Source organism: Petromyzon marinus, chromosome 40 (genome assembly GCF_048934315.1).
Source record: "Petromyzon marinus isolate PM22_M1 ecotype Great Lakes invasive population chromosome 40, UKy_Petmar_22M1.pri1.0, whole genome shotgun sequence".
In the NCBI taxonomy this organism is placed as follows: Eukaryota; Metazoa; Chordata; class Hyperoartia; order Petromyzontiformes; family Petromyzontidae; genus Petromyzon; species Petromyzon marinus.
This window is the reverse complement of record NC_133706.1, coordinates 7,831,910-7,859,503: the sequence shown is the minus strand read 5'-3', so window position 1 is coordinate 7,859,503 and position 27,594 is coordinate 7,831,910. Positions and strand designations below refer to the sequence as shown.

General features: G+C 46.5%; 1 protein-coding gene across 6 annotated transcripts in view; it reads left to right on the top strand.

The window, feature by feature from the left end:
- LOC116950711 (leucine-rich repeat and immunoglobulin-like domain-containing nogo receptor-interacting protein 3) overlaps positions 1 to 27,594 on the top strand; it is a 164,261-nt gene that overhangs the window by 114,000 nt on the left and 22,667 nt on the right. Inside the window, exon 1 of one of the 6 annotated variants that reach the window (XM_032968694.2) lies at positions 22,426 to 25,019. The exons of the other annotated variants lie outside the window; for them this stretch is intronic. Coding sequence (XP_032824585.2) covers positions 24,883 to 25,019 — 137 coding nt within the window. The 5' untranslated portion in view covers positions 22,426 to 24,882. Of the gene's footprint in view, positions 1 to 22,425; positions 25,020 to 27,594 lie in introns of those variants that run through there. 6 annotated transcript variants of the gene reach the window in all.

Below are 27,594 nucleotides of genomic sequence, written 5' to 3'. Positions count from 1 at the left end.
TAGCCAGCAAGAGTAGTAAGTGTTATTTCCTAATTGCTCATGCCTCAAAAGTACAGAAAATGGCTATTATTATCCCACAAACTTTGCTTTTGTGACCGGGACAGTGATATTTTTAAATGTACCCATTTCAAAATTTTCAATGAGAAAACGTGGTGTGCATTTGTGTCATTCCTTCACGTAAAGACCTGGTCACAAAAGCAAAGTTTGTGGGGAATAATAGCCATTTTCTATACTTTTTAGGCATAAGCAATACAAAATAACACTTACTACCCAGGAACAAAAATCGTGTTACATAGTGTAATTGGCTTTTGGATCATGTCGCCTGTATATTTATGGATTTATGCTGATTTGAATTGATTCACACTATTACCGTGAGACAAAGTAGTCAAAGCAAAGTCGCAGCTTCTCTTTGCACAGATGAGCACTGATGTCCATCTCTGCTGGGTGGCTCTCAGCCAGTTTGGGAAATTCCACGTTCCTATGGCAGGGACACGTTTATCCATTACATATATGAAAAAACAGAATGATATTCAACTCTGTCATTTGAATGTGTTGGTGTCACCTGATTGAAGCTCAATTATTATCACCACATGATTGGTAATTCATGAGATGTTCTGCCCCCGCCCAAATAAACCAGGGACACCTATTAATACGTGTCACAAAATCGCAGAGGGAAGGCACTTAAATAATCGGGTTCGCTCAGGATTCAGCAATTTCAAATCGCTCAAATACAATTCAAATGTGACTGGTTTAGGAGCTTTGCAAATCACCACTGGAAGGTGAAACTTCCAAAGGACAGACATACCAGCATGTCATTTTTTCAATGTTTTATGTTGTAGATAGTGATATATATACACGCATATATGTACTGTACATATAAACACACATATGTGTGTGTTTATTTTTATGTGTGTATATACGTAGGGATCAGTAGTGCAGCGGGTTAGCGTGCTGCGCTATGAACTCGGCGACCCGAGTTGGATTTCCGCTGACAAGACACCACCAGCGACGATAATTATCTGAACCAGTCCTTGGCCTCCCGCTAGGTCGACTCAGCCTCAATTTAGTACCTGGTGCGGTGTGTAATCATCGCCACTGGGGGAGACAAAGGCGGCCGGGCGTGGTGCTGGCCTCCCACCCCATCGTGTGCCGTGCTGGCCTTCGTGGGTGCTCGCTAACAGCACTTGCCCAAACAGTCTGTTAAGGCTATTCGGGGGGGATCTTTGTCTTTGTGTGTATGTACACAAAACATTGATAGTTTTAGATCGTAGACTTGTCATAGAACAATGAAAAATCCAATTAATTGTTGTGGAATGCGAGCGGTGGTGTGCAGCACTGTTCACCACGTCTCTCTCTCTCTCTCTGTGTGTGTGCATCGGAGTTGATTAATTAACGTTATTATTGTTTACAGCAGCACGGGCCATTTATAATCACGAGGATGCCACGGACCTGGACGTTGGACTTGTGCTGGCAAAATGACTGGCCTTAATTAATGTTCGGCAACATAACGTGAAGTTGCCGGGGTTCAAAAAGCACAATTAGACATGCGTGATTTTCTCGTGTAGCTCATTCGGAGATATGCGTATTTATTAGCTGCAGAGTATGCAATTTTAATACGTGTAATTTATCATGGTTCTTTTTTTGTTTGGGTGGGTGGAGCAGTTGTACGGTGGGTTAGCGTCGCTGTGATTTAAAACACTTGGCGATGTGGGGTTCGATTCCTGGCCACAGTGCGCGCGAGCGGAGAGTTGAAATCATAAAAAAATTAGCAGCTTTTGCAATATACACACGCATATTTTTTTGTTTTACTGTGGCGTCTCCCTTTGCTCATTAATATTGGCCGTCTTTATCGTGACCAGCAGGAGATTTTTGAACCGGTCCTGATTCCCCTCCACCCTCCCCCCCCCCCAGTTCACCAACCCGCATTGACCAGCATGGTGCAGTATGGACATTCAGCCCCCTTGACTGATATGACATGGGCAGGGAGCCTTATCCAGCAGTGGATTGACAAAGGGCTGTAAAGTATTGGGCAATGCATTGTGGCAGTGGTCGCGTATTGTTGGCAGATATTCTCCGATAACAGAATGAATAATTAAATCATATCGATTGGGTACCCCGCAAAGGCTCTATACCTTTGCACCAGCGCAGTGAAGTATGGTCAAGCGATCTCCACAATCTCCAACGGCATGGGGGGTGGAGGGAGGGAAGGCGGAGATAATCATCGTCCAGCAGTGGCTCATGAATCGGGGACAGGATCGGGGTTTTTGTCAACCGCCGCGGGGTTTACGGCTGCGCTCTTCGTTTTTTTTGCCCGTGGCATTCACCTCGGTGGCTGCCGCGTGGCTGCTACCCGCCCGCCCGCCCGGTCCCCCTCTGTGCCGCGTCCGATGCTGCGTTCCGTTCGAGGGGCGGCCGCTGCGGTTAAGCGCATGACCGCAATTACGGCCACGGAGAGCGGCTGCCCTGAGCCGCTCTCCATCCCCAGTTGTACGGCTGCCATCTACCATTAAAGTAAAACAGGTTTTTTTTTTTTTTAACCAGGCAAGGGCCCAACTGAGCTATGCAGCTCTTTCTCAGTAGCGACCTTGGCGATCACAAACGGGAGCTCGACGAAGCGGCTTTGTTTTTTTCCAGGAGAAAAATCCACGCGGCCACCGAGAGGACGTGCACACTTTCAAACGCGCAGGCGTCGGGGGTCGGGATCGAACCCTGCATGATGAGAAATACAGCCATGCTGAATGCTCTGGCCCGCTCCGGTTTTACCAGGGACATCCGTGTAAAAAGGTAAAGGCGCAGGCCTGCAATTACTTGTTCACGCCACCGCTGATGGAAGGACCTCCAACAGAGCGAGCCTCGATAGAGTCAGGAGTCAGAAATGTCGAAATGTATTAATTGGACTCCATCTACAGGATGATTGGCCTACTCCTCCACGCTGGCCGGACGTCGTGGTAGCGGCGAGATCACCCAGGCCGATGCTAACCCAACGACGCGCGAGCTGCTGGTCAACCAACCGTGATGCGCCCATCACTTGCACTCACAGGGGCGACAGAGGCGGAGGGTTTAATAAACTTGCACCGTTGTTCCGACTGCCGCGCCCCCTTTAAAACGAATCGAACCCGGCAATCGGTGGGTCGCAAAGTGCAGCGCGCCGACCACCCGCAGCCACTGGGGCGGCAGCATCCTTGAAGATTGTGAACGTCAGTAAATGACAGATAAAAGCACAACTGAACGCTGCGTCCTGCTCTCGATGGGCGGGGGAGAGCCGCGCACGGGCGCAGCAACTCATTCATTGCCAAAGCCATGGACAGGCCTCTTTGTCACTCAAAAGAATATCACGATAGCGATCATTTCATTTTTTTCGAATGGGCTCAGAGGTCAGGCCTATACGTTATTGTGAGGTGGCAGCTGCGGGGACATTCCGAAATGTTTTTTTTTGTATTATTTCGCGCTGCGAAAAATGAGTGATAGTGGGTGATTTCGTTTGCCCATTGTTCCAGCTAAATCAAATTGTCGCAAGCACAGACAATGGCTGTGTTTGTTGTTCTTTGAATAAACATTCCTACTGAGGCACTCCCCCCCCCCTCCATAGGAATGAGGAATTTCCACCACCCTCTCATGCTGGCAAATGGACATGTGCTCAATAACCATGCTAATTTTTGCGCAGTCCTTTCGAGCTCGTGATGATGGCAATAATGGTCAAATGAAATTATTTAACGTTTTCAGAGCATTAACAAAAAGTGCCGCTCAAAACGCCAACAATGTAATACGATCAGTCTCATCTTGAAATTAAATAAATTGCAAGGGCAAAATGAAAGGCGTTCACTCTAAGCGAAGCAGTGGCATTTGCTTAGCCAACATATTTTTCCAATTCCGCTCGTGCCCCATCAAGATATTCACTCCACCGTTGCCATGCCGCAGATGGCTTGGGACGTTTCTCCCGTTACTCGCAGGATCTTCGATAAGATAGTCTCTTTACCTTGGCTGCTGGAGCCCTTGGCATATACACTGAATCTTGATTTGATGCTTTCGTGACTGCAGGAATCCATACTCTTTGTTTCTTTCGGTAAAGTCACGTAGGTATAAAATAAAATAAATCACGACGTTTCGGGCGCAACACAAGCGTCCATCATCAGGTGGGAAAGCATGGTCTGCTGCTGAGGCAGACTGTTTTAAAAGGTTTTAAATGGGTGTAGCTCAAGGGTTATGATGCTAATATTTCCAGACACGATCTGGTGAGTAAGTGGGGCTGAGCAAGTGGGGCGGGCAGCCAGACTGGATCAGATATGATACGCCACTTGTGCTATTCGTGGCGGGGATCAAACTCAGGTTTGCAGGGGTTCGTGGTCTTGTTATATCATGCCCTTTGAGATGCCACAATTGTCTCAAAGGGAACCAGAGTGGTGCAGTGGTAACACGTGCATGCATGTCTGTTGAACTTCTTTCGCGCCGTACGGAGCCAACCGTTCTAATCGGAGGTGTACCTCACAGCAAGAAGGACGTGGGTTCCATTCCCAACATGGGTACCGTTCCACGTGGCGTTTGTGTGTGTTCTGCCCTTGCTCTGCATGCGTTTCCTCCAGATTCTCCGGATTCCTCCCATAGCAACAACAACAACAACGCGTACAATGTAACTGGTATTTGACTAAACATCCCTGCCAATTCCCCAGTTGGAATCACATAGACTAACATCCCCCCCATTGGCAGGACCCTCCTGAAAAGAGTCTTGAGGCTCATGGAGGCTTTTTTGGATAAACGAGCAGAATAATACTAATAGACGGTTCATCGAGCAGTGCATGAACCATCAGCAACCGCTACTCCACCCATAATTAACTGTTTAATCACGTAAAATGTTTTAACGACCTGCCCTTACAATGTTACTCTTGCTGTAAACATCGTGTTAACAGGGTTGTTCCCCTTCCCCCCCCCCCATCCGATCAGCTGATAGATTAACCGTGTCTGAAAGACAAATGCCTTCTAAATATAGTGCAGGTATTGACAATACGGCAGAGACTCGTCGGTACACGCGACCACAAGCGCGCGTCCCCCGTGGTAACGTTCTCTCTTTGTCTCTCTCCCTCTCTCTCACCTGTGTCTCCTGGCAGCATGTAGCAAAGAATACGTCCACAGTGTACGATTGCGTTCCGTTGCAGGCATCGTCAAAGCGATCTTTATTTTTCGTGCCAATATCGCCCTCAAATAAAGTGGGCATCAGTGCGCACAGTGTGGCAGAACGGGCAGCGGTACAAGCGGGCATCGTGGTCAACAGGAATGACGAAAAAATAAACACGTCACGACCTCGGTGGCTAACACCAACCGAGCAGAGTAAATTGCAAACAGCGCGCGAAAAGATAAACTGCAACGCTTGCGCAAAGGAATTGGCGTGAGAATGGTGACTAGCAAATACAAATAAATCAAAAGTATAAAGAGACCGGTTTTTTTTTTCTTATTTTTTCTTCGCTGATGCTACGGGAAGGCAAGTTTGCGGAGAGGCGAGTCTGGCACACACCACGGGATTGAGAGACGCCCGGCGTGTTTTGGGCGTCCGGTCGCAGGCAGGCAGGCAGGGTGAGGGTGTTCCAGATGTTCGTGGCCGCTCTCGAGAAGGCTCCGTCCCCCCCCCCCCCCCCTCCTTAGCGTCGGGTGAACAATCGTGGCCTGGGCAAAGTCTCTCGTAGCCCTCGTGGAACGGAGTGTGTTGTATGCGCCTGAGGAGTGGAGGGAGATGCGGTGTTGCAGGTAGATACGGGTCAAACCATGGAGTGAAGTTACCCTTCGCTGAGATGAATACGCTCCTTTATATATATGTTTTCTTTTATCAATACTATTCCAACTGTGCCATCGGCGTCATTTCAGATCTCTTGCCCAGCAGTGCGTTGGCCCATGTGTTCGAGAAATAGCCTGCGGAAGTAGATTTCACAAGACCTCTTCTGAGTCTGAGGTCCCTTTGAACATGTTTATCTGTGCAATGGAAGTGTATCGTTTTTCTCACATGCCCTGCTACAAAGAGAAATGTTTGTTGCACAGAAGGCAGACTCATATTTTGATTCTCAGAGCCAGAATTTAGGCAAATTAAGTGAAACAACAAACGAAATTTAACATGATGGTTTGGTTTCTATAGTGATTGGCTACCAGGCTGAGATCATCAGCTCACCACACTTGAGGACTCAGTTTAATCACGGGTGGCTCAAACCCAGATTAAAAACCATGATCTTAGTCGTGCAAGTTCAGTGCCATACCCTCTGAGTCACCTGGCCAAAGTCTTACTCTATTAGATGCTCCATATACATCGCTGGGAAATCGTGCAGAAGTATAATACTACGAAGGACACACATTCCAAGATTAAAACATGTAAAATTGGACTAATTTAAGTAATTTATTTACGATTATGATGATGCTAACAACACAATAATAATGGCTATTCAATTGCAATTTCCATTCTCAGGTCTCCCTTGCAATGCAAATGGTGAAACTTGATTCCTATTGCAATTTAGTTAATGGCAGTGGCTCGAATGTGATAACACAATATTGAATTATAACGAAAATGTGTTATTAAAAAAAGCCTCTATCGGAAGAAGAATACACACGTACATGGGGTCCATTCTTAAACCTGAGAACAATCTTAGGCACCTGAGCCCAGAACGGCAATGACCTGGCCAACCGCCCCCACACGCCCCGCCCTGTCTGCTTTGATGAGCCCAATTTGCCTGATACCGTTGATGCCTCTGGTAATACCGTCCATAACTTCAGGTTGTCGCAATGTATGATATGAGAGAGGATGTGGAATAACACATATTTTATAAAAAAAAAACAACAGAAAAGCCTCTTTAAGCCAATTTTTTTTTTCTGAGAGGTCTTGCTGCTTGGACGCTTGGCCAATTCCACAAATGAGCGTTTGTTTTGTGGGACAGAAGCGGAGCGTCCAGAGAAAGAGCCACGCATACGAGTGGGCGGCACACTGCACTGCCATCCCCTGGCCACCTCGCAAATCAAAATGAACAACAGCGGGCAAGCCATCATTGGTAGTGGTCACCAATCCAAATGCTAACCAACCTCAACTGACTCTCAGCATCCATGATCCGACTCAACCGGGTGCATTTAGGGTGATACGGTCACGGGCACGACATGGGGTTCTAAAGAATGCTACAGCTGTGCATAACAGCAGCGCCCTTCGAACGGAATCGCGGGGAAGAATATTTCGCGTGATTTTAAAACGGAGCGCATTCAGTCAATCACTCCGAATTCAAGCCCGCTGATTTTTTAAACAACAGCCCCACGGCAAGCGCGGCGCAATGTAACATCGCGCGCACGTGTGTGTGATCGCTGCCGCCCGGGTTTTGCTCGCGATGCGAATGCCGTCGCAATTTTGGCATCTCAACCGCCGGGGCAATCACTGTCACAGGCGAGTCGGCAAGGGGGGCACGCACGCACGGTGGGGCTTAGGCGCGAGCATAAACCACCATCAAGCGAACTCCGGTTCATCCTCGCAGCAGCGGCTTCCGGCTCAGCCATCGGACAAAGACGGCGGTCACCGCGTCGCGCGCTTTCAGATGCGCTTCCGCGGCCGTCTGGAACGCTCTTCCTTCCGATGTTAGGAAGCCGCCTGGGAGCCATGCACTTTTAAATCCCAATTGAACACTCGTTTATTTAGAACTCCTTGTTGTGTTTCGTTTGTTGTCCTTCCCCCCCCCCTTGCACCTCCGATTAGCGCGGTTGGCTACGTACGGTGCGAAAGAACGTACACACGTACACGTACATTCCACCGCTGCGCGGTACTGTTCACGCAATCACGCCGAGGCGAGCAACCAGGGCAGGTAGCACCGGACCCTGTGACCCCTGGCTAATGCTATTTCTTTTTTTTTTATTAGCGGCGGTTCATCGTCCGCTCTAAACGCAGGCCGGTGCCACAGCCACCGCCGCAACATAATGCTCCGCACACCGGACATACGATTCAGAGGTAGCCGGTTCGATTCCAACTTAACTCTGTCTGTGCGGCTGTACAAGTGGATTAGATTACACTCGGTGGAACGAGAGGTCATACGCGGTGGGGTAAAGTAAGAGTACTCCTACCTGTTCCGAGACTGGCCGGTGTGAAGGAGTATGCCAGATACCATCTCGAGAGGAGCTCTCTCGTGGAGGCCCTTTGGCTAGGAGTGGTTGCGAGCAAGTAGAGTGATTGCAGGACTGCACCTTTGTCTTATGAGTACGGGACAGCGCCAGTTGTGATTCTAGGACGTAGCGATCAAAAGGGCACCAATGTCGCTGTTGCAGAGGATATTAATCTTCACACCCTAAGCGTACAACTACTTTTCATACAGTCATCCCAAACATGTCTTTAAACTAAGGAAAGCTTTTTTATATATATTAAAATAACACTATTGTTTTACTTTTAGGCCCAATGAACAATTTGGCTCTTTTTCAGAGGCCACCTAGGCCACAACTTATCGCTCGACGAAGTGGCTTATCACATGGAGATTTATCGCAGCCAAACATTCTTAAATGCATGTTACTAAACGTGGAGGGAAAAACCGGAGGACCCGGAGAAAAATCCACGCGACCACGGCGAGAACATGCAAACCCCAAATATACAGGCATCAGGTTCGGGATGGAAGCCATCCTTTTCCCATTTTTTGATTGACAAAGCGCCGTTTTTATTTAATTCAGCTTTTATCGCGTTACATTGCACCAACATTGTTTAAATGTCATCACTGAACATATCCCTATTCGGAAAAAGACCACATTCATCGTGATGGTTTTTTTGTTTTGGAGAGTGATTGGTGACCATCAACTCACTGCGCTTGAGCACTCAGTTTAATCACGGGTGGCATCCCGTGACTTAAACCCAGGATCTCAGCGGTCGCTTGCTCAAAGTCCGACCTCTGAGCCACCCGGCCACCTCTGAGCAAGTTGGTCGATGTACGCCGACAGTGGACACGACTGGTAGGAGGTTACATGACGAACGGAAGGTCGGGCACCACTCCCAGAGTGCATCTTGTCCTGAAAGGATTTTTGTCACCGTGGCGAATGTCTCCCGCAGGGATACGGGGAGGTTGAAATCACATTTACAGCAACCAGTCTCAGCCAATGCCAATGCACGGCAGGAGACCCCATCAACTGAACGCACTATTCTTCGGAGGGAATGTCCCATCTGCTGACTTGGAGGTTGTATCGAAGCCTGTGATGGCGATTGCACGAGGACACAGCCAAACATGTTTTTTTCTTTCTTTATTTTAAACGTCCCCACAGAGCCTAAGTTAACCTAGCAGAATGGGTTTAAGACATCCCCATGTATGAGCTATTTTCATGGAAGCACATCAAATTAGCAACGATGGCGCGGTGGTGAGCGCACGAGGCTCCGAACCCGGCCGTTGAAGTTCGATTCCCAGTCGCGACTAACATCAGTGGTGAGTCATATCTGAACCGGTCCTGCCCCCCCCCCCCTCCACCACCCACCCGCCCTTCCCCCACACACCTCTACCATACTGCATCGGACTAGTGTGGTGAAGTATGGTCAAACAATCCCGATGACCGATAAGGCACAGAGAGGACTACATGAATCAATGGATTGACAAAGTGTTGTAAATGTAATGCATTTAAACAATCTGCGTTTTTTGCGACCTGGGCCGTCCCTCTGGTTTGATGATAACCTTCGTGACAATGAGCAACGGGAAATACATCAATCAATAGCGACATCCTCGTTTTCACGTGGAAGTGAAACATCCACCGAGAAGCTCACGCTGCCTCGTCGGAAGATCGAACCGGTGGCTTTTTGATTCCAAGTCCAGTTGTGCTGACCATGACACCGCCGCAGCATGCCTTCGGCTGTCTAAGTTAAAAAAAATATATATATTAAGTACTTTATGCGGCCGAATTGTCAGTCTAACGTGAGCTATAAAAATTAATTTCAGTTTTTTACGGTTATTTTTTTAGTGTTATGAGCGATGGGTTTTAGGGTTTGGAAGGGCAGATTGATGGAAAAAGGGCTTTGCAGTGAATTGTGTGCGTGAGTGTGGATGTGGGAAATGGTGGGGAGCGGTAGTGTAGTGGTTAGCGCCGCTGCGCTAGAAACCCGGCGACCCGAGTTCGATTGCCGCTCACGGCCAACACCAATGACGATTATCTGAACCGGTCCTGGGCCTCCCGTAGGTCGACTCAGCCTCAAATGACTACTTGGTGCGATGTCTACACAGTAATATTGGCTACCCACCCCCTCGTGTGTCGTGCTGCCTTCACATGGGCTCGCATACAGCACTGGCCCCTACAGTCTGTTAACGACTATACGGGGATCTTTGTCTTGGCTTTGTTTGTGGGAAATGGTCCTACCAAATGTGTAGGTGTGTGTGTGTGTAGATATGCTGATCGAGCTCAAACTGCTGTGTGATTATAATCGTATTATTTTCTAAAAAAAGTTTTGCTCACTGGCTGGCTGCCTGGGCAGGAGAGATGGACAGACGGTCGCCTCCAAACGACTTGCAAGCTGCTAGTTTTTATAATAATTATAAATTGCAATGCACTGGAAAATATCACGGACACCCAGACCAACAGTAACGGCTGGCTCCGCAAAAAAAAAAAATGGGTGCTTGCCAACTTGCAAAACGACTTTGCGGTATTCAGGAAAGTAATTTTCCAAACATTCGTAAAAAAAAAACCTCTCTCTTCAGAGGCAAGTTAGGCTCCGGGGACCCATCGTAATGGCATCACATTGTGATTAGACATCAAATGTAGTGGTGTGAAAACAACGATGGCACTTCATTTCCATCCTTCCCACACCGAGGGACTAAGCTGTGAGTGCCGTGGGGTTGGGGCGGCGGTGAGTCGAAGCAGCGATCGTATCCAACTCGCCCGCTCCACCGGCTCACGCTGGCCAGCAAGGCCATTGCGGGCGTCCCTCCCGGGGGGGGGGGGGGGGCTGGGTAGGGTTGGGGGGCAGGCACCCAAATGTGTAGCCCAATTCGAGGATTCATGGAAGCGAAGCGTGCAGTACGCATGCACGTTGAACTTTTTCCGTACCGTACGTAACCAACCGTGCTAATCGGAGGTGCAGCGGCGGGTGCTATGTCACATATTTCGTGGGTGAGTGGGGCAGGGGTGGTGGGATTGGGATTGGGGGGAGGGGGGCACGTGGGGATGGCACCTTGACCCGGGCATCAAGATGCCTGGCAACGGCTCTTGCCTGGCCAGCGTGCAGTGTTGGGTCCTCTCGACGCATCTGCCTCACGGCCCTCTTGAGAACATTCTCCCTTGACCTCGCCCTCGGGGGATCCCTAGCCCCGGGCGTTCGTCGTCTCCGGGGACTTCAAGTGCTCGGTGGGTTTTCAAAATTCTCACGCGCAACTAGGGGCTGGAAGCGTTAATGTAAGGGGGAGTGGACCACGGTAGCTGTCGTGAAGGTGATGCGGTACGCACGGAGCTTCCGTGTAAAATTGCGTTGCCCTCTGTGAAATACCGCAAGACAAACACAACAACAACAACAACAAAAAACACAGGCCACGTTCATCGAAGGGTTTGCCCCTTAACTTGACGATTAAATCCGGATGCCTCAAGGATTTCGACTTTACCGACCAATGCGATGACATTGGACGCCTTGCAAGTGGCTCCCCCACCGCATGCCGTGGGCTGGTGTTTGACACTCTTCTCAGCCTGGCCAGCTCCCAGCCGTCACTCGGCTTGGCCTCGGGTGCCTCGGGCCCTGACAACTAAGACTGCCAGAGCGGTGAACAATGTTCAAATGGACCCCGTGACTGGGCATGGCGCGGCGAAGGGCCTCATCCAGCAGTGGATTGACCTAGGGCTGTAACATTCATTACTGCGCAGTACTCCCTCGGTTAACAGTGACATCGGTTAATGGTTTTTTCGGTTAACGTTTCGCCTCCCATAGGACCCCATGGTTTCGAATGACGTTAACATTTTGATTGGCGGTAAGTTTACGTTATGCACTCGGGCGCCAATTTTGGCCAATCCGAGTGCTCATAAGCCGGCTGAGCATGGAACGGAGTAATGCTTTTAACATGTAATTCCTATGTTCGATTAACAGCTATTTCGGGTAACAGTAAATTTCGTGGAACGGATAAAACACGTTAACCGATGGACGACTGTATTGCTATTTATTAATGTATTATTATTAAAATCACAACGCTGATTTATCTTTATTTACCTGGGTGCTTTTTTCTTCCCAAAAGACCTGTCGAGCCATAGTGAACCTACACCTAATTAGAAAATGGAAGTACTTTGCATTGAATTGAAAGTAAAATAGTGATGTATACAGTGTGTATATAAAAAAGATCCCCCCCCCCCAGTGTAGCCTTGACAAACTGTTGGGGCAAGTGCTGATAGCGAGCAACTATGAAGGCCGGCACGGCAGATGAGGGGGTTGGTGGCCAGCACCACGCCCGGCCGCCTTTGTCTCCCTCGTGACAATGTTTTTACATATGGCACCAGTTACTCAACTGAGGGTGAGTCGACCTAGGGGAGGCCCAGGGCCGGTTCAAATAATCGTCACCGACCTTTGCCGTGAGGGGGAATCGAACTCGGATCGCAGGCTCCTAGCGGGCTAACCGCTACACTACGACTGAACACACATACACACACAGACGCAACATTACACAACCCTGGTAAAACTATTATTCTGTGAACGTCCTCGCCATGCAATAATGTGCACACGGCGTGTTTTTTTCAAACCTGCTGCCTCCCACGATACCCGGACGTTGCCAGTTTAGTCCCATCGAGGCACATTTTGGGATTCATCAGACCTGAAGCGCGGTGAATCGTGCCCAAGAAGTATGCTTGGGCCGCCTCCTGTTTTAATGCGTTCGGATTGGGTTATTCAAAATACAGTGAGGGTAAAAAGTATTTTATCCCCTGCTGATTTTGTACGTTTGCCCACTGACAAAGAAATGATCAGTCTATAATTTTAATGGTAGGTTTATTTGAACAGTGAGAGACAGAATAACAACAACAAAATCCGGAAAAACGCATGTCAAAATTTTTATAAATTGATTTGCATTTTAATGAGGGAAATAAGTATTTGACCCCCTCTCAATCAGAAAGATTTCTGGATCCCAGGTGTCTTTTATATAGGTAACGAGCTGAGATTAGGAGCACACTCTTAAAGGGAGTGCTCCTAATCTCAGCTTGTTACCTGTATAGAAGCAATCAATCAGATTCCAAACTTTCCACCATGGCCAAGACCAAAGAGCTCTCCAAGGATGTCAGGTACAAGATTTGTAGACCTACACAAGGCTGGAATGGGCTACAAGACCATTGCCAAGCAGCTTGGTGAGAAGGTGACAACAGTTGGTACGATTATTCGCAAATGGAAGAAACACAAAAGAACTGTCAATCTCCCTCGGCCTGGGGCTCCATGCAAGATCTCACCTCGTGGAGTTGCAATGATCATGAGAAAGATGAGGAATCAGCCCAGAACTACACGGGAGGATCTTGTCAATTATCTCAAGGCAGCTGGGACCATAGTCACCAAGAAAACAATTGGTAACACACTACGCCGTGAAAGACTGAAATACTGCAGCGCCCGCAAGGTCCCCCTGCTCAAGAAAGCACATATACATGCCCGTCTGAAGTTTGCCAATGAACATCTGAATGATTCAGAGGACAACTGGGTGAAAGTGTTGTGGTCAGATGAGACCAAAATGGAGCTCTTTGGCATCAACTCAACTCGCCGTGTTTGGAGGAGGAGGAATGCTGCCTATGACCCCAAGAACACCATCCCCACCGTCAAACATGGAGGTGGAAACATTATGCTTTGGGGGTGTTTTTCTGCTAAGCTGACAGGCCAACTTCACCGCATCAGAGGGATGATGGGCCGGGCCATGTACCGTCAAATCTTGGGTGAGAACCTCCTTCCCTCAGCCAGGGCATTGAAAATGGGTCGTGGATGGGTATTCCAGCATGACAATGACCAAAAACACACGGCCAAGGCAACAAAGGAGTGGCTCAAGAAGAAGCACATGAAGGTCCTGGAGTGGCCTAGCCAGTCTCCAGACCTTAATCCCATAGAAAATCTGTGGAGCGAGCTGAAGGTTCCAGTTTCCAAACGTCAGCCTCGAAACCTTAATGACTTGGAGAAGATCTGCAAAGAGGAGTGGGACAAAATCCCTCCTGAGATGTGTGCAAACCTGGTGGCCAACTACAAGAAACGTCTGACCTCTGTGATTGCCAACAAAGGTTTTGCCACCAGGTACTAAGTCATGTTTTGCAGAGGGGTCAAATACTTATTTCCCTCATTAAAATGGAAATCAATTCATAACATTTTTGACGTGTTTTTCTGGATGTTGTTGTTATTCTGTCTCTCACTGTTCAAATAAACCTACCATTAAAATGATAGACTGATCATTTCTTTGTCAGTGGGCAAACGTACAAAATCAGCAGGGGATCAAATACTTTTTTCCCTCACTGTAGACTTGGGTATTTCTCAAAAGCAGTTCCCCGCACTGCAATTTAACCCCTGATTATATGAGCGAGCCTTCAGGGGAGTAGATTTAGCTCTGCTGAGAAAATTAAATCAAACTACGGCACAAATTTTTGTTAACAAAAAAAGAGTGTCTTGGTTATTAGGGCATTTCTCGAGCGCGATTTTCCTTCAACGTGACCGAAGAGGTAGCCCGTGCCTTGGGGCTAAGTGCCCCCCACCCCCACCAGACCACCCCCACTGTCACTTTGAAGCATTCAAACATCCTGTGACATCGACAGCCAGAGCGAGCCAAGGTTGTGATAGCGTGTGTCTGGGAAGTCGCCCAGTCATTATACCTTCAACTTCTTCAAAGGGAGAAGTCACATTGTTGCATGAAGTCGGCTGCTTCTATTTTCTCTCTCCTCCCCCATCAACTTCTCCTGTATACTGTACTTCTTCTCATTTATAATTAGAACGCGAAACTCACGGTACTCGACTTGTCAAGGCCGTGGGTTGACTCTCCAACACACCGGTGTGCTGAGCTGGTAACTAATTGGCGTGTTTTGTGTACGTGCCGGGTGGTGGCGGGTTTAACGACACATTTATATTCATGCGATCTCTCTCACCCACGGTCTCCCTCTACTCCTCCTGCCCTGCTCTGACATCTCCAAGCCGCTCTAATGGTATCTTCTTTGTCTCACCATAAGCCCAACCCATCGCTGAACTCAAGAATATTACGAACCCCAGCTAAGGCTTCAACTTCTTCTTCTTCACTCCACCTCCTTTCCCTTAGAGATGTCCCCAACAGCGATGTCAGCATTATTAGCCCTGTCCTTTCATGCACTCTCTCATTTCTTCCTGAGAACAGTACCCACGCCTGTGTACAATTGGAACAGCACCGGTTGTATCGCTCACTCTTTTTCTGTACACTTTATTTATTGATTATATTGTCTCCCTACAGAAGGGTTACGAGGTTGGTAGAAGAATAGCGATTGCGGAAATAATGTGTATGAAACAGCTGGTCAGGCTAGCGGTGCCAAGAATCTGTCTAAAACATTTTCTATTGAGGGTCATTATTGGCTCTGTGTGACAATTTTTCAATGAACTTCCTATGACCATCACAGCTGTCGATTTTATTCTCTGTTACTTTAAAAAGAGAAAACGTATCTTTAAAGTCTGCCTGATTTATATTCATGCTGATTTTAGCTACAGCAAGCGGCTTGCAACGTGATGTTTGCAAGTTAAAACTCCGGTTGTGGGTTGACATTCTGTTATCATCGCCCCTGGGAAATAAACACATTATTTCCAGCTTATGGTAACTTAAGAGTGGTTGTACTGTAGACTGACCCATGCTATGGGAATGTGGAATTTCCACCACCAGCTAAGGCCTGTAAACAAGAGCTGAGCACCATGTCTTTCTATTTTTACATGGATTTTTTTTATTTATTAGCGCGTTTATTAATTTATATTGGAGTAATTATTTTTTGTTTCAGAGTATCACATTTAATTTTACTCGAAGCAGATTACTTGACCTCGGCTGTGAGGTGTTTTAAGGCTTTTCCTCCATCATTTATACGGGGAAGCAGCCCTCGTTGAGTTTTCAGACTTTTCCAATAAAATTGGATGGGAAGAAACTGGAATATCCAGAGAAAACCCACACGTACAATGAGATAACACTACACGCCCCATACAGATGAATTCAAGAATGCATCTATGCATCACCTGGCCTCCTCCGTAGACCAAGTCTGAAATATGTTTTTTTCTATTCTTCTGGCGATCATCCCATGCAAGTACAAACGAGGATTCTGCCAACTCGTGATATCATGAAAATTCAAGGTGATTTAGTCATAGGCTGCTACATCGGAGTCACGTCTTCATTGGCTCTTCATGGTTTGTGTAACCACGTGTGTTGTTTTGGGCTGCATGCATTTCAATGTATCTGATTAGCAGTAGTGGATTTGCAAAAAAGGGGCTGTGAATTGTTCATAAAAGAGCATGTCAGCGTGGGAATGAATAAGCTAAGGATTTTAAACAAATAGATCTACAATACCTTTGCAGGACCTGTGTTGATATTTGTTCAAAGCAGTCTGGGTTTTGTTTTATTGTCAACGGCCGGGCAATGCAACCTGACATGGGGCCAGAGCAAATTAAATTTACGATTCTAAAATTGTCCATTCCGTTTGTGCGTACATGTGCAATTTGCATAAATTAGCAGCCGATAATGAAATGATAAACTGATTGACTCGCCCGAGCCATGAATAGTTTTAAAGGGAAACAATTAAAAGTGTAATTATAACGCACCATTGACGTCCAAAAACAAGACACGGCATCGTTGTTTACGAACGTAGTGAACCTGTGAGTGTTGCGCAATTACAGCAAATTATCCCGACACCGTGCGTCCCAGAGGGATAACACCCGGCACCCACATTCGCCCCGCTAACAACACCTGCAAAGTACCAGGGGTCACCCATCCAACCACTAACCAGATTCAACTCCTGTTTCGCGTCCAATAACCCCCCACAGGTTCAGGCACATTCAGGGTGATTTGGTCCAACATACGTTTTGCTGATTGCCAGACAATTTAAATTTTGCCCGTAGACTCTTTACCTTCTGGTTACGGTTACGCAACGGATAGATAGATAGATAGAGAGCCTGGCTTGTCATTGGAATGTCGTTAAGTTCAAATGTTGCATTGTAACTTGACTTATATCATGCATCTTGGGTTGGTAAGCTCAACAGAAGTTGCTTTGTAGCAACGCTGGCTTCTTGTAAGAATAGGTTTTACCCATGCTGGCAATAAAACAGTTTGTGTTAAGATGTTGAAACACTAAACTGAAACCTTTTGCAAGGAATCATGTCTGCATTAACCACACACAGTACTTGTGGTGAACATGCAAACAACACATGCTCTGATAAAATACGCATTGTCTTTGAAACTGATTGGTTCACACCAGAGACAGCTTTCTTTCGAGCCGAGCCTCAAACAGTGTTAGACGAGAGGCTGTTCGCCTTTTGGCCGACAGGGGGCTCTATATATATGAGGACTTGTTTCAGCAGCCTGTTTCTCTTTCCCACCTGAAGACGATAGTTTTTTGCGGCGATCGAAACGTCGTGGTCTATTATTTTCTTCTACCTACGTGACTTTACCGAAAGAGCCAAAGAGTATGGGTTCCTGCAGTCACGAAAGCTTAAAATCAAAATGTGATGTTAATAGCTTCAACAGGTCAAAGAGTCTCCACTTGTTCGCCGTCATTGTCAACACGTGGCCTGGAATATTTTCCAGGTGGTCTGAAGAGCCCGGAGACAGCACATTTCTTGTGGTGTTGTTGCAAATTCTCAGAAGTGTTAAACTTTTTTTCCTTGAAGCACCCTGTATTCTGATACCGGCAAGGGAGGTCCTGTCACCGGATTCTTCTTCCGTCGTGGCCTGTTGAGCTGTTGGGCCTTGCCCATTTAGGTCATTCACGGGCGACATCTCCTTGCCGTGGTCTCTCAACTCGTTTGTCTCCGACCATCGCCGCGTCTTTTCAACCCAGAGGGTTTCCATTTCGTCCAGCGGGTGATTTGCTCGTAGGCATTTCAGTTTGGATCAGAATGCTCGCTTGGTGCGGCGGTCCACGCTTGGAATCATCGGGCAGCGATGGGGAGAGATTGGTGGGAATCGTGCAATGCATGAAGCTACGTGTGATATATATTTGTGAAATTTACCTCACAATGAAACTACGAGAAATGAGCATGTGTACACTTCCCACCACAGTCACGTGACGGGGGGGGGGGGTGGAATGAAAACGTTGGCTGCTGGGAAGCCACGAATGAATGCCAACTCCCGGTCTAAGCATGACGGATTTCATTAAAGGATTTTCCAATGAAAGGTTTGATCAAATTGGTTTGATGAAGGAGAACAGCGTGTACACTGGACCCATTATGACGGTTATAGTCGAATGAGAATATAATGCTTGACTCGTGCAATCCATTTAAATGCAGCTGCAGAACATTTCTCATGCCAGCGCACAGGTTGTACAATTAATCAATGACTTGGCGCTGTTGTCATGCGCACAATTGGATACCCCCGTTGTATGCAAAGATCGCCCCTGCCTCGCTCACCTACTGCTGCCTTGGGGGTGGTGTGGGCGATGTTAGCAAGCTCCTATTAAGGCCAGGAGAAAGACACACCAACGCATTTGTCTCCCCAGAGCTGGTGACTTCACACCGCCGAGTGCCAGGCACTCGTCGAAGGCCGAGCCGGCCTCGAGGGAATTAGGAAGCCAGGACTTGTTCGGATAACGCTCGCCGCTGATGTTAGCCGTGACCAGAAGTTTAACTTTGGTTGCCGCGGTTCCAAGTGTGGTGCGACGATGACTTTTTCAGTTGTTCTCCTTTAAATGTATTTGTTCGCAAGCACTTATTATCATGATATATATATAATACACACTTGCTAGCACATATATACACGACTCCGAAAATGTGCCCAATACATATTCAGGCATTATACCTCATTCCCACATACAAAATATAGAGTATGTTTAATATGCATCGTTATACCGCGAGTAATAGGAGCATTTGTGCACTCAAGTCTGTGTAGTTAAAAAGTGGACCTGTGTCTGCGCGTGTGTGGGTGTGCGTTTAAACGTAAGGAGCGGTGGCACAACGCTTAGTGTCCCTGTGATACGAATCCGACAACCCGAATTTGATTTCCACTCGCAGTGAACAACAGTGATGATTATCTGAGCTGGTCCTGGGCCTCTCCGAGGTCGACTCAGCCTCAAATAAGTACCTTGTGAGGTGTAAACATCGCCAAGAGGAATACAAAGGCGGCCGGGCGTGGTGCTGGCCACCCACCACCCTCGTGCCCCATGCCGGCGTTCATAGGTGCTCGCTAACAGCACTTGCCCCGGCAGCCTGTTGAGGCTATAAAGGGGATCTTTGTCTTTGCGTGTTGAAATTGGAAATTGGTGGCATGGCGATCAGTGCTTTGTCACACAATCTCACTAATCTAGGTTTAATTCCTGGTCAAGCACAAGAGCAGATGCACTGTGCATGAGAGTTTGAGCTATATCTACCCAAAAATAAACCCAGTAACACCAGACAGAAGCTATACTACCTACACCACCTTCAATCCCCCTGTGCAATGTTGCAGCCAAATATGCGCTCGCGAGCAGTTGACCCGTACGATCTTTTGGGAGAAATATAGATGTTTTTTTTTTATATACATGTGTTTGGCCAAAAAGTCAATTGTTCTCGGGTGCAGTGGACTATTATTATGATTTTAGTTTTTGTCGAAGATGTATTTCACTTGTGCACTGAATGTACTAAAGCGCCGAAAGCCAGAAATAACTTTTGCTGTATTGCAATGGGGTGATGCTGGTGAATTATACCTTCAGAAGTGTCATCCAGTGATGTTTTTTCACTCAAAAAAAAACTCCACGGGATTCTTTCTCTTGCAGTTCTTTAGAAAATTCAGTGCAAATTCAGGATTTCTGGGGGAGGCTGAATGGCGGGACCCTAATAGTGCACAACAGGAGATCGTCTTTGCTAAATGCCGGCTCATGGGTGTCTTTTGTGTGCAGCGTGCCTTCGCAGAAAACTTGCGTGCAGCCTTCAGTGTTACAGCTCACGCTTATCCCGCTGATGTATTTCTTTCCGTCAAAACCCTTTTGTCAATCTTTAAATCAGCATATTTAACCCGCGATTTATCACGTTTTGTTGTTGTTGTTGTTGTTTCATCTTTCGTGGTGAATGTGACGAGCACAGAGGTACAGAATTAGAAGTGCATGCAACAAAAACAAAAAGGAAATCTGAGGAACCGACCTCAAGTAATAGTGGCACTTCTGGCCGAGATGAAGAAGATTGAGACACGGAGCCAGAGTGGGAGGGAAGACCCAGCCGTCACGATCAAATCCATACTGAAACCACGGAGGTGGCTGGGTTCACAGCCCCGAGCCGCCAATGCTGAGGAGCTCCTGAGTTTAAAGCTGGGTTTCACCGCCTGTGATCGAACTGGTCTCTCAAGTGCAGTGAGTTGGTTGTGTTTCAACCCAGTCACCAACGACTGCACAAAAACCCCAATTGCATAAACTTGTGCCGGCTTTCACCCCCCCCCCCCCAACCTACCCCCGTTAATTTGTAGAAACATCAGCTCGGCGAATTTCATATCAGTTCGACCGTCACGTGACGGAGTGTGCGGGAAAGATGCGTCCACTGTTGTTATTGTAGGCGCAACATGGCTGCTTGGAGGGATTTTCAAAAGATGTCCGATGACAACCTCTTGCAAAACTACGCTTGGACACAGGTGGGACGGTGGTCAGACCACGCTTTGAGATTTCCACACGGATTCTTTCGTCTCGTGGCATGATTTCCGTAGCGCAACGGGAATACAGTTGGGAGAAAGTCCCCAGAGGTATATAGATGGACGCCTCGTACGGTGAGAATTCCTTTTGTGGTGGTGCACACGTACGATTTAAACACTTTGAAGGCTAGGGTTGGTGCGTCATGCAGATTCATGAAGCTCCCTAATTCGCAGTGGCCGGTGTCAGAATCAGTCTTTATTCATCCTGGATAAATCTGATGGGCTATGAAGCTCTTTTTCACAGATGTCCGGAAGGTGGGGGGGGGGGGGTCAGAAAGTTACAACAACAAACAATACAAAAACAACGCATAGGAAAGGTATGCAGATCACTAAAGTAAATAAATAAATAAAGCGAAAACTTTCATATTTTACTTTACCAAGTAAAGCCCATTGAGCTATTAGTTATTTTTCAGAAGCAAACTGGCCACAAATGAGAGCTCAACGAAGTGGCTTATCACGTGGGAATTTCTAGCAAACAGCATATTCATATGTTTTGGAAGTTACCTCCCTCAAAAGTATGACGTTTTTCCAGGTTCTCTGGCTTTCTTCCACGCGCCGAACGCTCATTAACGATATTTATCATCTACATCCAAATGCCAACCACTCTTGAGACTCAGTGACGCTTCCCTGGATAAATAATTGGCGTTGTCGTCAATGCTGTTGATGTGGCCAATGTACCCGATGAACAACTCCATCAAAATTGTTTCCGAAAAAGCTCGTCTTTTTTTTTAGGAATCGAATCAAAAACTAAAGTTGGGCCCAGGAAGTGAGATTTGGCAACTGATTTGTAATCAGAAACGCATGCTTTTTGTTACCAGACATTTTTTTTTGCGCACACGGTATTGATTTTGGAGATTAATCACTTGAATCTAGAAGCATGGTTTACCGAATGTTTAGTCACGGGTGCGTATCCTATTCATTTACGAGCTGAACGCCTGAAAAGTTGAGGAAAGTAAAACAGTTTAACACGTAGTAGGCTTTCGCGACCAATAGAATTCATAATAACGTTTTTGGGTTAGATCGCGTTATTTACTCAAAAACTGTAAATGTTGTGGATTCACTCTTCAACACGCCGGAGGGCTAAAGTAGTTAACTATTTAAATTTTGATTTAAAGCTTTCGTGACTGCAGTAATTCATATTCTTAGTTTTTTCGGTAAAGTCACGTTGAAGAGAAACAACAAAATAACAAAATATATATAAAACAATAAAAAAATTCTCACGACGTTTCGACCATAACTCAAACGGTCATCATCAGGTGTGTCGGTTTGCATAAATTTATGCAAACCGACACACCTGATGATGACCGTTTGAGTTATGGTCGAAACGTCGTGAGAATTTTTTTTATTGTTTTATATATATTTTGTTATTTTGTTGTTTCTCTTCAACGTTGCATAAATTTATGCAAACCGACACACCTGATGATGACCGTTTGAGTTATGGTCGAAACGTCGTGAGAATTTTTTTTATTGTTTTATATATATTTTGTTATTTTGTTGTTTCTCTTCAACGTGACTTTACCGAAAAAACTAAGAATATAGTTAACTATTTGTCTTTGTCAACGTGACACTTTTTTGCTGATTGGCCGTGTCGGGTGGTGGAGGGTTACGACACATTTATAAATAACGCGATCTAACCCAAAAACGTTTATTACGAAAGTAAAAAAGCAAACCCATAACATTGTAACAAATGATGACGTAATATGGACGAGTGTAGTTTGGCATTCTGAGCACTGATGATATGGCCTGAAATCCTTTTAATTGCCATGCATAGTGAATCATTTTAGGAATTTAATGTGCAGTACAGGTATTAGAATTCTAGCTGTGTAGTAAACAATCTCCATAAAAAAAAACATAATGCCCTTCATGTATTTATCACTGCTTCGCTGAGCCTCAAGACTCCTTTCGAGGAGGATGCTGCACTACAACGTTTGGCCAATTCATTTTTCTTTTGCTTCACGTGGGAGGAGGAAACCAGGGGCGGCATCCACTGTGAATCCGGCGCACGCGAGGGGTCCGACACTGATAGCTCCGCGCAGATGATTATCAAGAATCCGATGGCGTACTGCTACCTCCTGACCCCTTTTCCAGACGGTCTTCCAACTCAATTCCCGGGGTATCGCCACCCGCTGAAGCTCAGAGCGGGTCTGAGCCAAACGTCATTGCTGTGCGTTGACTTTGAACTCAGTAGTGCAAAGTCTCAAGCCGCTGGTGAGAAGGAGCTTCATCGATCACAATTTGACCGATACATTGGCCAAGTATAAATAATAATAATAATGATATATTTGTAAACGTGACAGTCTTGTCGGCCGGTGAAGGGTTAATGACCACAATTGGGCATACAACTACTACCACGTGGCCTAACTCCCGAAAAAAACGTGGATTATTGTTTTTGGCTATGGAAACCTACGTGTCGTAGCATTAACAAAGGTCAACCCAGCTTAGCTTCCAAGCTCCGGCACGATCGGTCACATTCCAGGTGATTTGTCTCACTAATTTGCCTTACTAATGGCATGCCTTTGTAAGAGCAACGTTTGGGATATGTTTGGCTGCGCTAGAATGCAAATTTTGCATTTTGCACATTTTTGGAAATGTGCACCATTTTTAGACCATATGTTACCTTGTAATGCAGGACATTACCTAAAATGTATTCGACTAATGGGTATCTGCTATACTTAACAAATGTGAATTTAATATGATTTATTTTAATTATTAACGTGGTTAGAATGTCCTCCGAGAACGTACCACTGCAACGGTGCATGATAATATAATTAAATGTTACGGCCCCTTTTGGTGGCAATGGTCAGGCCTTGCAATTCAGAGGTCAATCAATAAATCAAGACTTTATTTCTATAGATCTGTTTCATGCAAACGATTAAATTCAAAGTGCTGTACAGGTAAAATAAAAACATTTGTAAAAAGACTTAATCGCAAGAACAATAAAAGCAATTCCCAGACAAAACAAAATCGCATTATAATAAATTGCTAGCAAAGGCATATTAAAAATTAAATAACACTATAAAATAATCTTAAGTAAAAGCAAGTAAAAAAAAAGTAAGTTTTTAGATTTTACTTAAAACTGCTTAATGATTGTGAAGCCCTCAGATACCGTGGCAGGCTGTTCCACAGGCAAGGTGGTCGTTTCTTAAATCCCTCCCTCTCTGTCCACACGGCAGTATGGATGGGTACACCGCAGGTAGCTTTCGGTGGGGTAAAGTGTGGGCAACACCCATTTCTTGCAAGATGTCTGGCCACCGTGGAGGAGCAGACCAAACACTCTCTAGAGGGGCTCTCTTGAGCTTCCTCTTGTCGAGGTCCTTCCGTCATCAGTGGGGTCAGCGGGCAATTGCAGGACCGCTCCTTTATTTTCTTGTTTTATACGCGTATTCATAAGCGCCTGTGTTGTCTGTTAAGCAGAGCAATGTATGAATGTACGTTGAACTTCTTTCGCACCGTACGTAGCCTACCGTGCTAATCGGACTTTCGGGGGAAAGACAACGCACCGAACACAAAAAAGCAGTTCCAAATAAGTGAGTTTCCAATCGAGATTATTTAAAAGCACATAGCTTCCGTGGCTTCCTAACTTCGGAAGGAAGAGCATTCCAGCACGGCCGCAGAAGCGCGTCCGAAAGCGCCGCGCCATGCGGTGACCGCCGTCTTTGATTCATTGCTTCGCCAAAAGGCCCGCCGGAGTTTGCGCGACGGTTCACGCTGTGGTCGTGGTCGAGCTTGGCATTGGAGCTGACGCTATCTCCACCGCGGAGCGCTTGTCTCTCGTGGCGAGACAACATCTCCTCCCCTCCCACTCTGGCCCCATTGTCTCAAGCTACCGCCCGGCGCAATCCGTCCCTCGCTTATCTCTCGCATCCCATCTCGTAACCCAGCGGCGAGAAGATTGCGTCCGTGCGAAGAACGATGGGCGCCACGCGGGTGACGGTCGCGCGATTGTCGCGACCCTGCCCGCCGCGATACCAGCATCGCCCACGGGCTGCGTCGGGGTCAACTCGGTCCTGGAATGAGCTCCCCTCGCGGGGGCATATCCAGGGTCGTGCTCGCCGTCAAACGCATGGCTGAGCAATTGCGGAGGAAGGCGGAGCGTGGCGCGGTGCCTGGCTAGCAACTTCCATTCGACTGAATGTTCGCTGCCAGTCGAAGCGTTGCGAGCACCGGCTACCAGCATCGCCTGCGGGACACGCCAGGGTCAACTCGGACTCAAATGAGCCTCCCCTCGGGAGGGCATATCCAGGGTCGTGCTCGCCGTCAAACGAATTGGTGAGCTATTTCGGAGGAAGGCGTAGTGTGGCGCGGTGCTGGCTACGAACCTCCATTCGACTTCGTGTTCGCTGCCAGTCGAAGCATTGTGAGCACCAATCTGTTTCATCTCTTCGCAAGCTCTCGATATTGCCACGTACATTTTTTTTCCCCTGGGAGTGTAATACTCGTGGAGTAAGCCTAATTTACGATTGTGCTAATGTAGAAGCAGTTTTTTTTATTATTCTTATAAATACTGCACATATATACTCACGCACAACCTTGCTTGATTTGATGTCTGAGCTGATTTATGCTTCTTGTTATTAGTTTATACAAATACGACAGAAAAGTTATCAAAAGTAATGGCGGTTTCATCATGTACGGGGTGATTAATTATTTCAATGCGTGTTGTTTTCAAAGATTCGTGTTGCGCTTTTCTGCTTTCTGTCATGATGTTATTGTTTGTGATGTTCAATTATTAATTTTCATTTGTAGCTGTCCACAATTTTGTTTTCCAAGCTTACGATTCCCGCTGTGATGGTTGTATTTATTTATTTATTACTTTGGTTGTTTCATTGTAAAAGGCGCGAACTGTAATAAGGGAATGGGGGGGGGGGGGTACAGAAATTCCGTAGACGACCGAAGTCAGAAGTCCTGGGTTCTGCAACGGAGAAGAGGTTGGGGGCTCACTGCCCCACTTCACGTAGGGGCTTGCGAGCGAGTTTCGGCCAGTTTTTCATTTTTTTTGTGTAATTTAATATGGGGAAGGAAAGGCGAGGAAAAAGGACACGTGATTAAAGGGAAACATGGGTGTGGGGGGGGGGGGAGGTGCTGGGGGTGGGGGGGTCCCTGCTATTATGTTTAACTCTTGCCTTTTAATTGTGTTGCATTACAGCCTTTGCTGTGCTATCCCGATATGTATGATATTTATTTTCAACCACATCTCCTTTGAAAGAGACTTCTGCTCTTATTGGGACATTGATTGAGCTGAGAACATAGTAATATATAGAAGAGAGGACTGCAGAGATTGCGGAGTTGTTGGTGCCAGTCACTGCCTGGCAGCCTTCCAACGCATAATTATTATTATTATAATTATTATTATTCTCTACTCTCACATATATAAAAAAACACTATTTAAACGTGAAATTGCATGAATACATTGAACAAATTCTGTGTTTATCCGACACTGCTTTGTGAAACTAAAAGCATAGAAGGTGCACGATTACAAGTGTATGGTGGATGAGCACACAAAATTAATGGCATGATACGTTATGCAATTTGGCAATTCGGAATAGCACATGGCAAGAATGTGTTGTAGATTGTGCTTGCCATCTCTGAAAAAGAGCTTCATAGCTCATCGGATTCGTCCAGTATAAATAAAGATGTTGATTCTGTAGATGTACTCTGGAAGAGGAAGTTGTGATGGGTGGGACACACGTGTTGCAGGATGAAGGAAGGGAAGGTTGCCAAAACGACGGGCATTGGGTTGGCACACAGAAGTTGTTGACCACAAGCCAGACAGACGGCGGTGATAATGAGACTGTGAGGGCAGACATCGGAAGTCGGGTGTCAATCGTCCACAACAGCTGATGGATCTAGCAGAATGAAGGAAGCGATATCGAGGTGTGGTGGCATCAACGGCATTGACTGTCATGACCTCATTCACCTCGGATCAACACTGCGCACCCCCGTACATGGGTTTGTGGGTTTCATTACTACATCAACTTCTATTAGGCTAACGGACCACATTTTTAATGTGATGACTTTCTTTCAAGCGTATAGAAATATGATCTTCGGGAGATGATCGTATCTACTTACGGAGCCTATAGGCTGTGAAGTAAAAGGTCACATTACCATTGTATATGTCTCGTCGGCGAAATTAAATGTGCGGAGGCCTGCGATGCGATGCGATGCATCAAATTCACTACGGAACTGTAATCAGAGATTACTAACTGTCAGAAATTACGAATTGGTGAAGATTTCACGTTACATTGTGGAAGAAAGTAGCGGCGGTGTTCGGTTTTAGATGTTTTTTTTTTCTCTCCCTGTATTTAGTTCTCTGTGAAAGGTTTCTGAGAAATACAAGGATGGGTCTCTTGCATTACGCGAAACCAGAATATACAAAACATCACCGCGTCAAATGAGTGGGAAAAATCGTGGAGGGAAAAACCCATACGTGATACGCGAGTAGCTGGTTGTAAGTTCACCCCTTGGGTTATTAGTTTGTTTGTTTTGTTTGCCACCTGTCTACGATTGACCCGGTTGAGTCCAGGAATTGGCATGTTTACTCGGGTGGTGGGAATCGATTGGTACCAAGATCTTGTACCGGCGTTGTGCTGAACTTAATGGCAGTGAACTGCAGCGGTTTTTGATAATAATAGGCCATTTTTTTTGGCTGACAAATACAGGACTGTATATCTAGGATTGCTCTGTGGAAAAGATGGCAATCCTAACCCTTTGGAGTAGGAGCCAAGTGCTCTAATGTCGGAAGTGTGATTTCATCACAAGTCCCCCTTCGCCTATTGAACATCAGCACGGTTGCCTACGTACGGTGCAAAATAAGTTCAATACGCTTGCATACATATGCTTAGGTTAA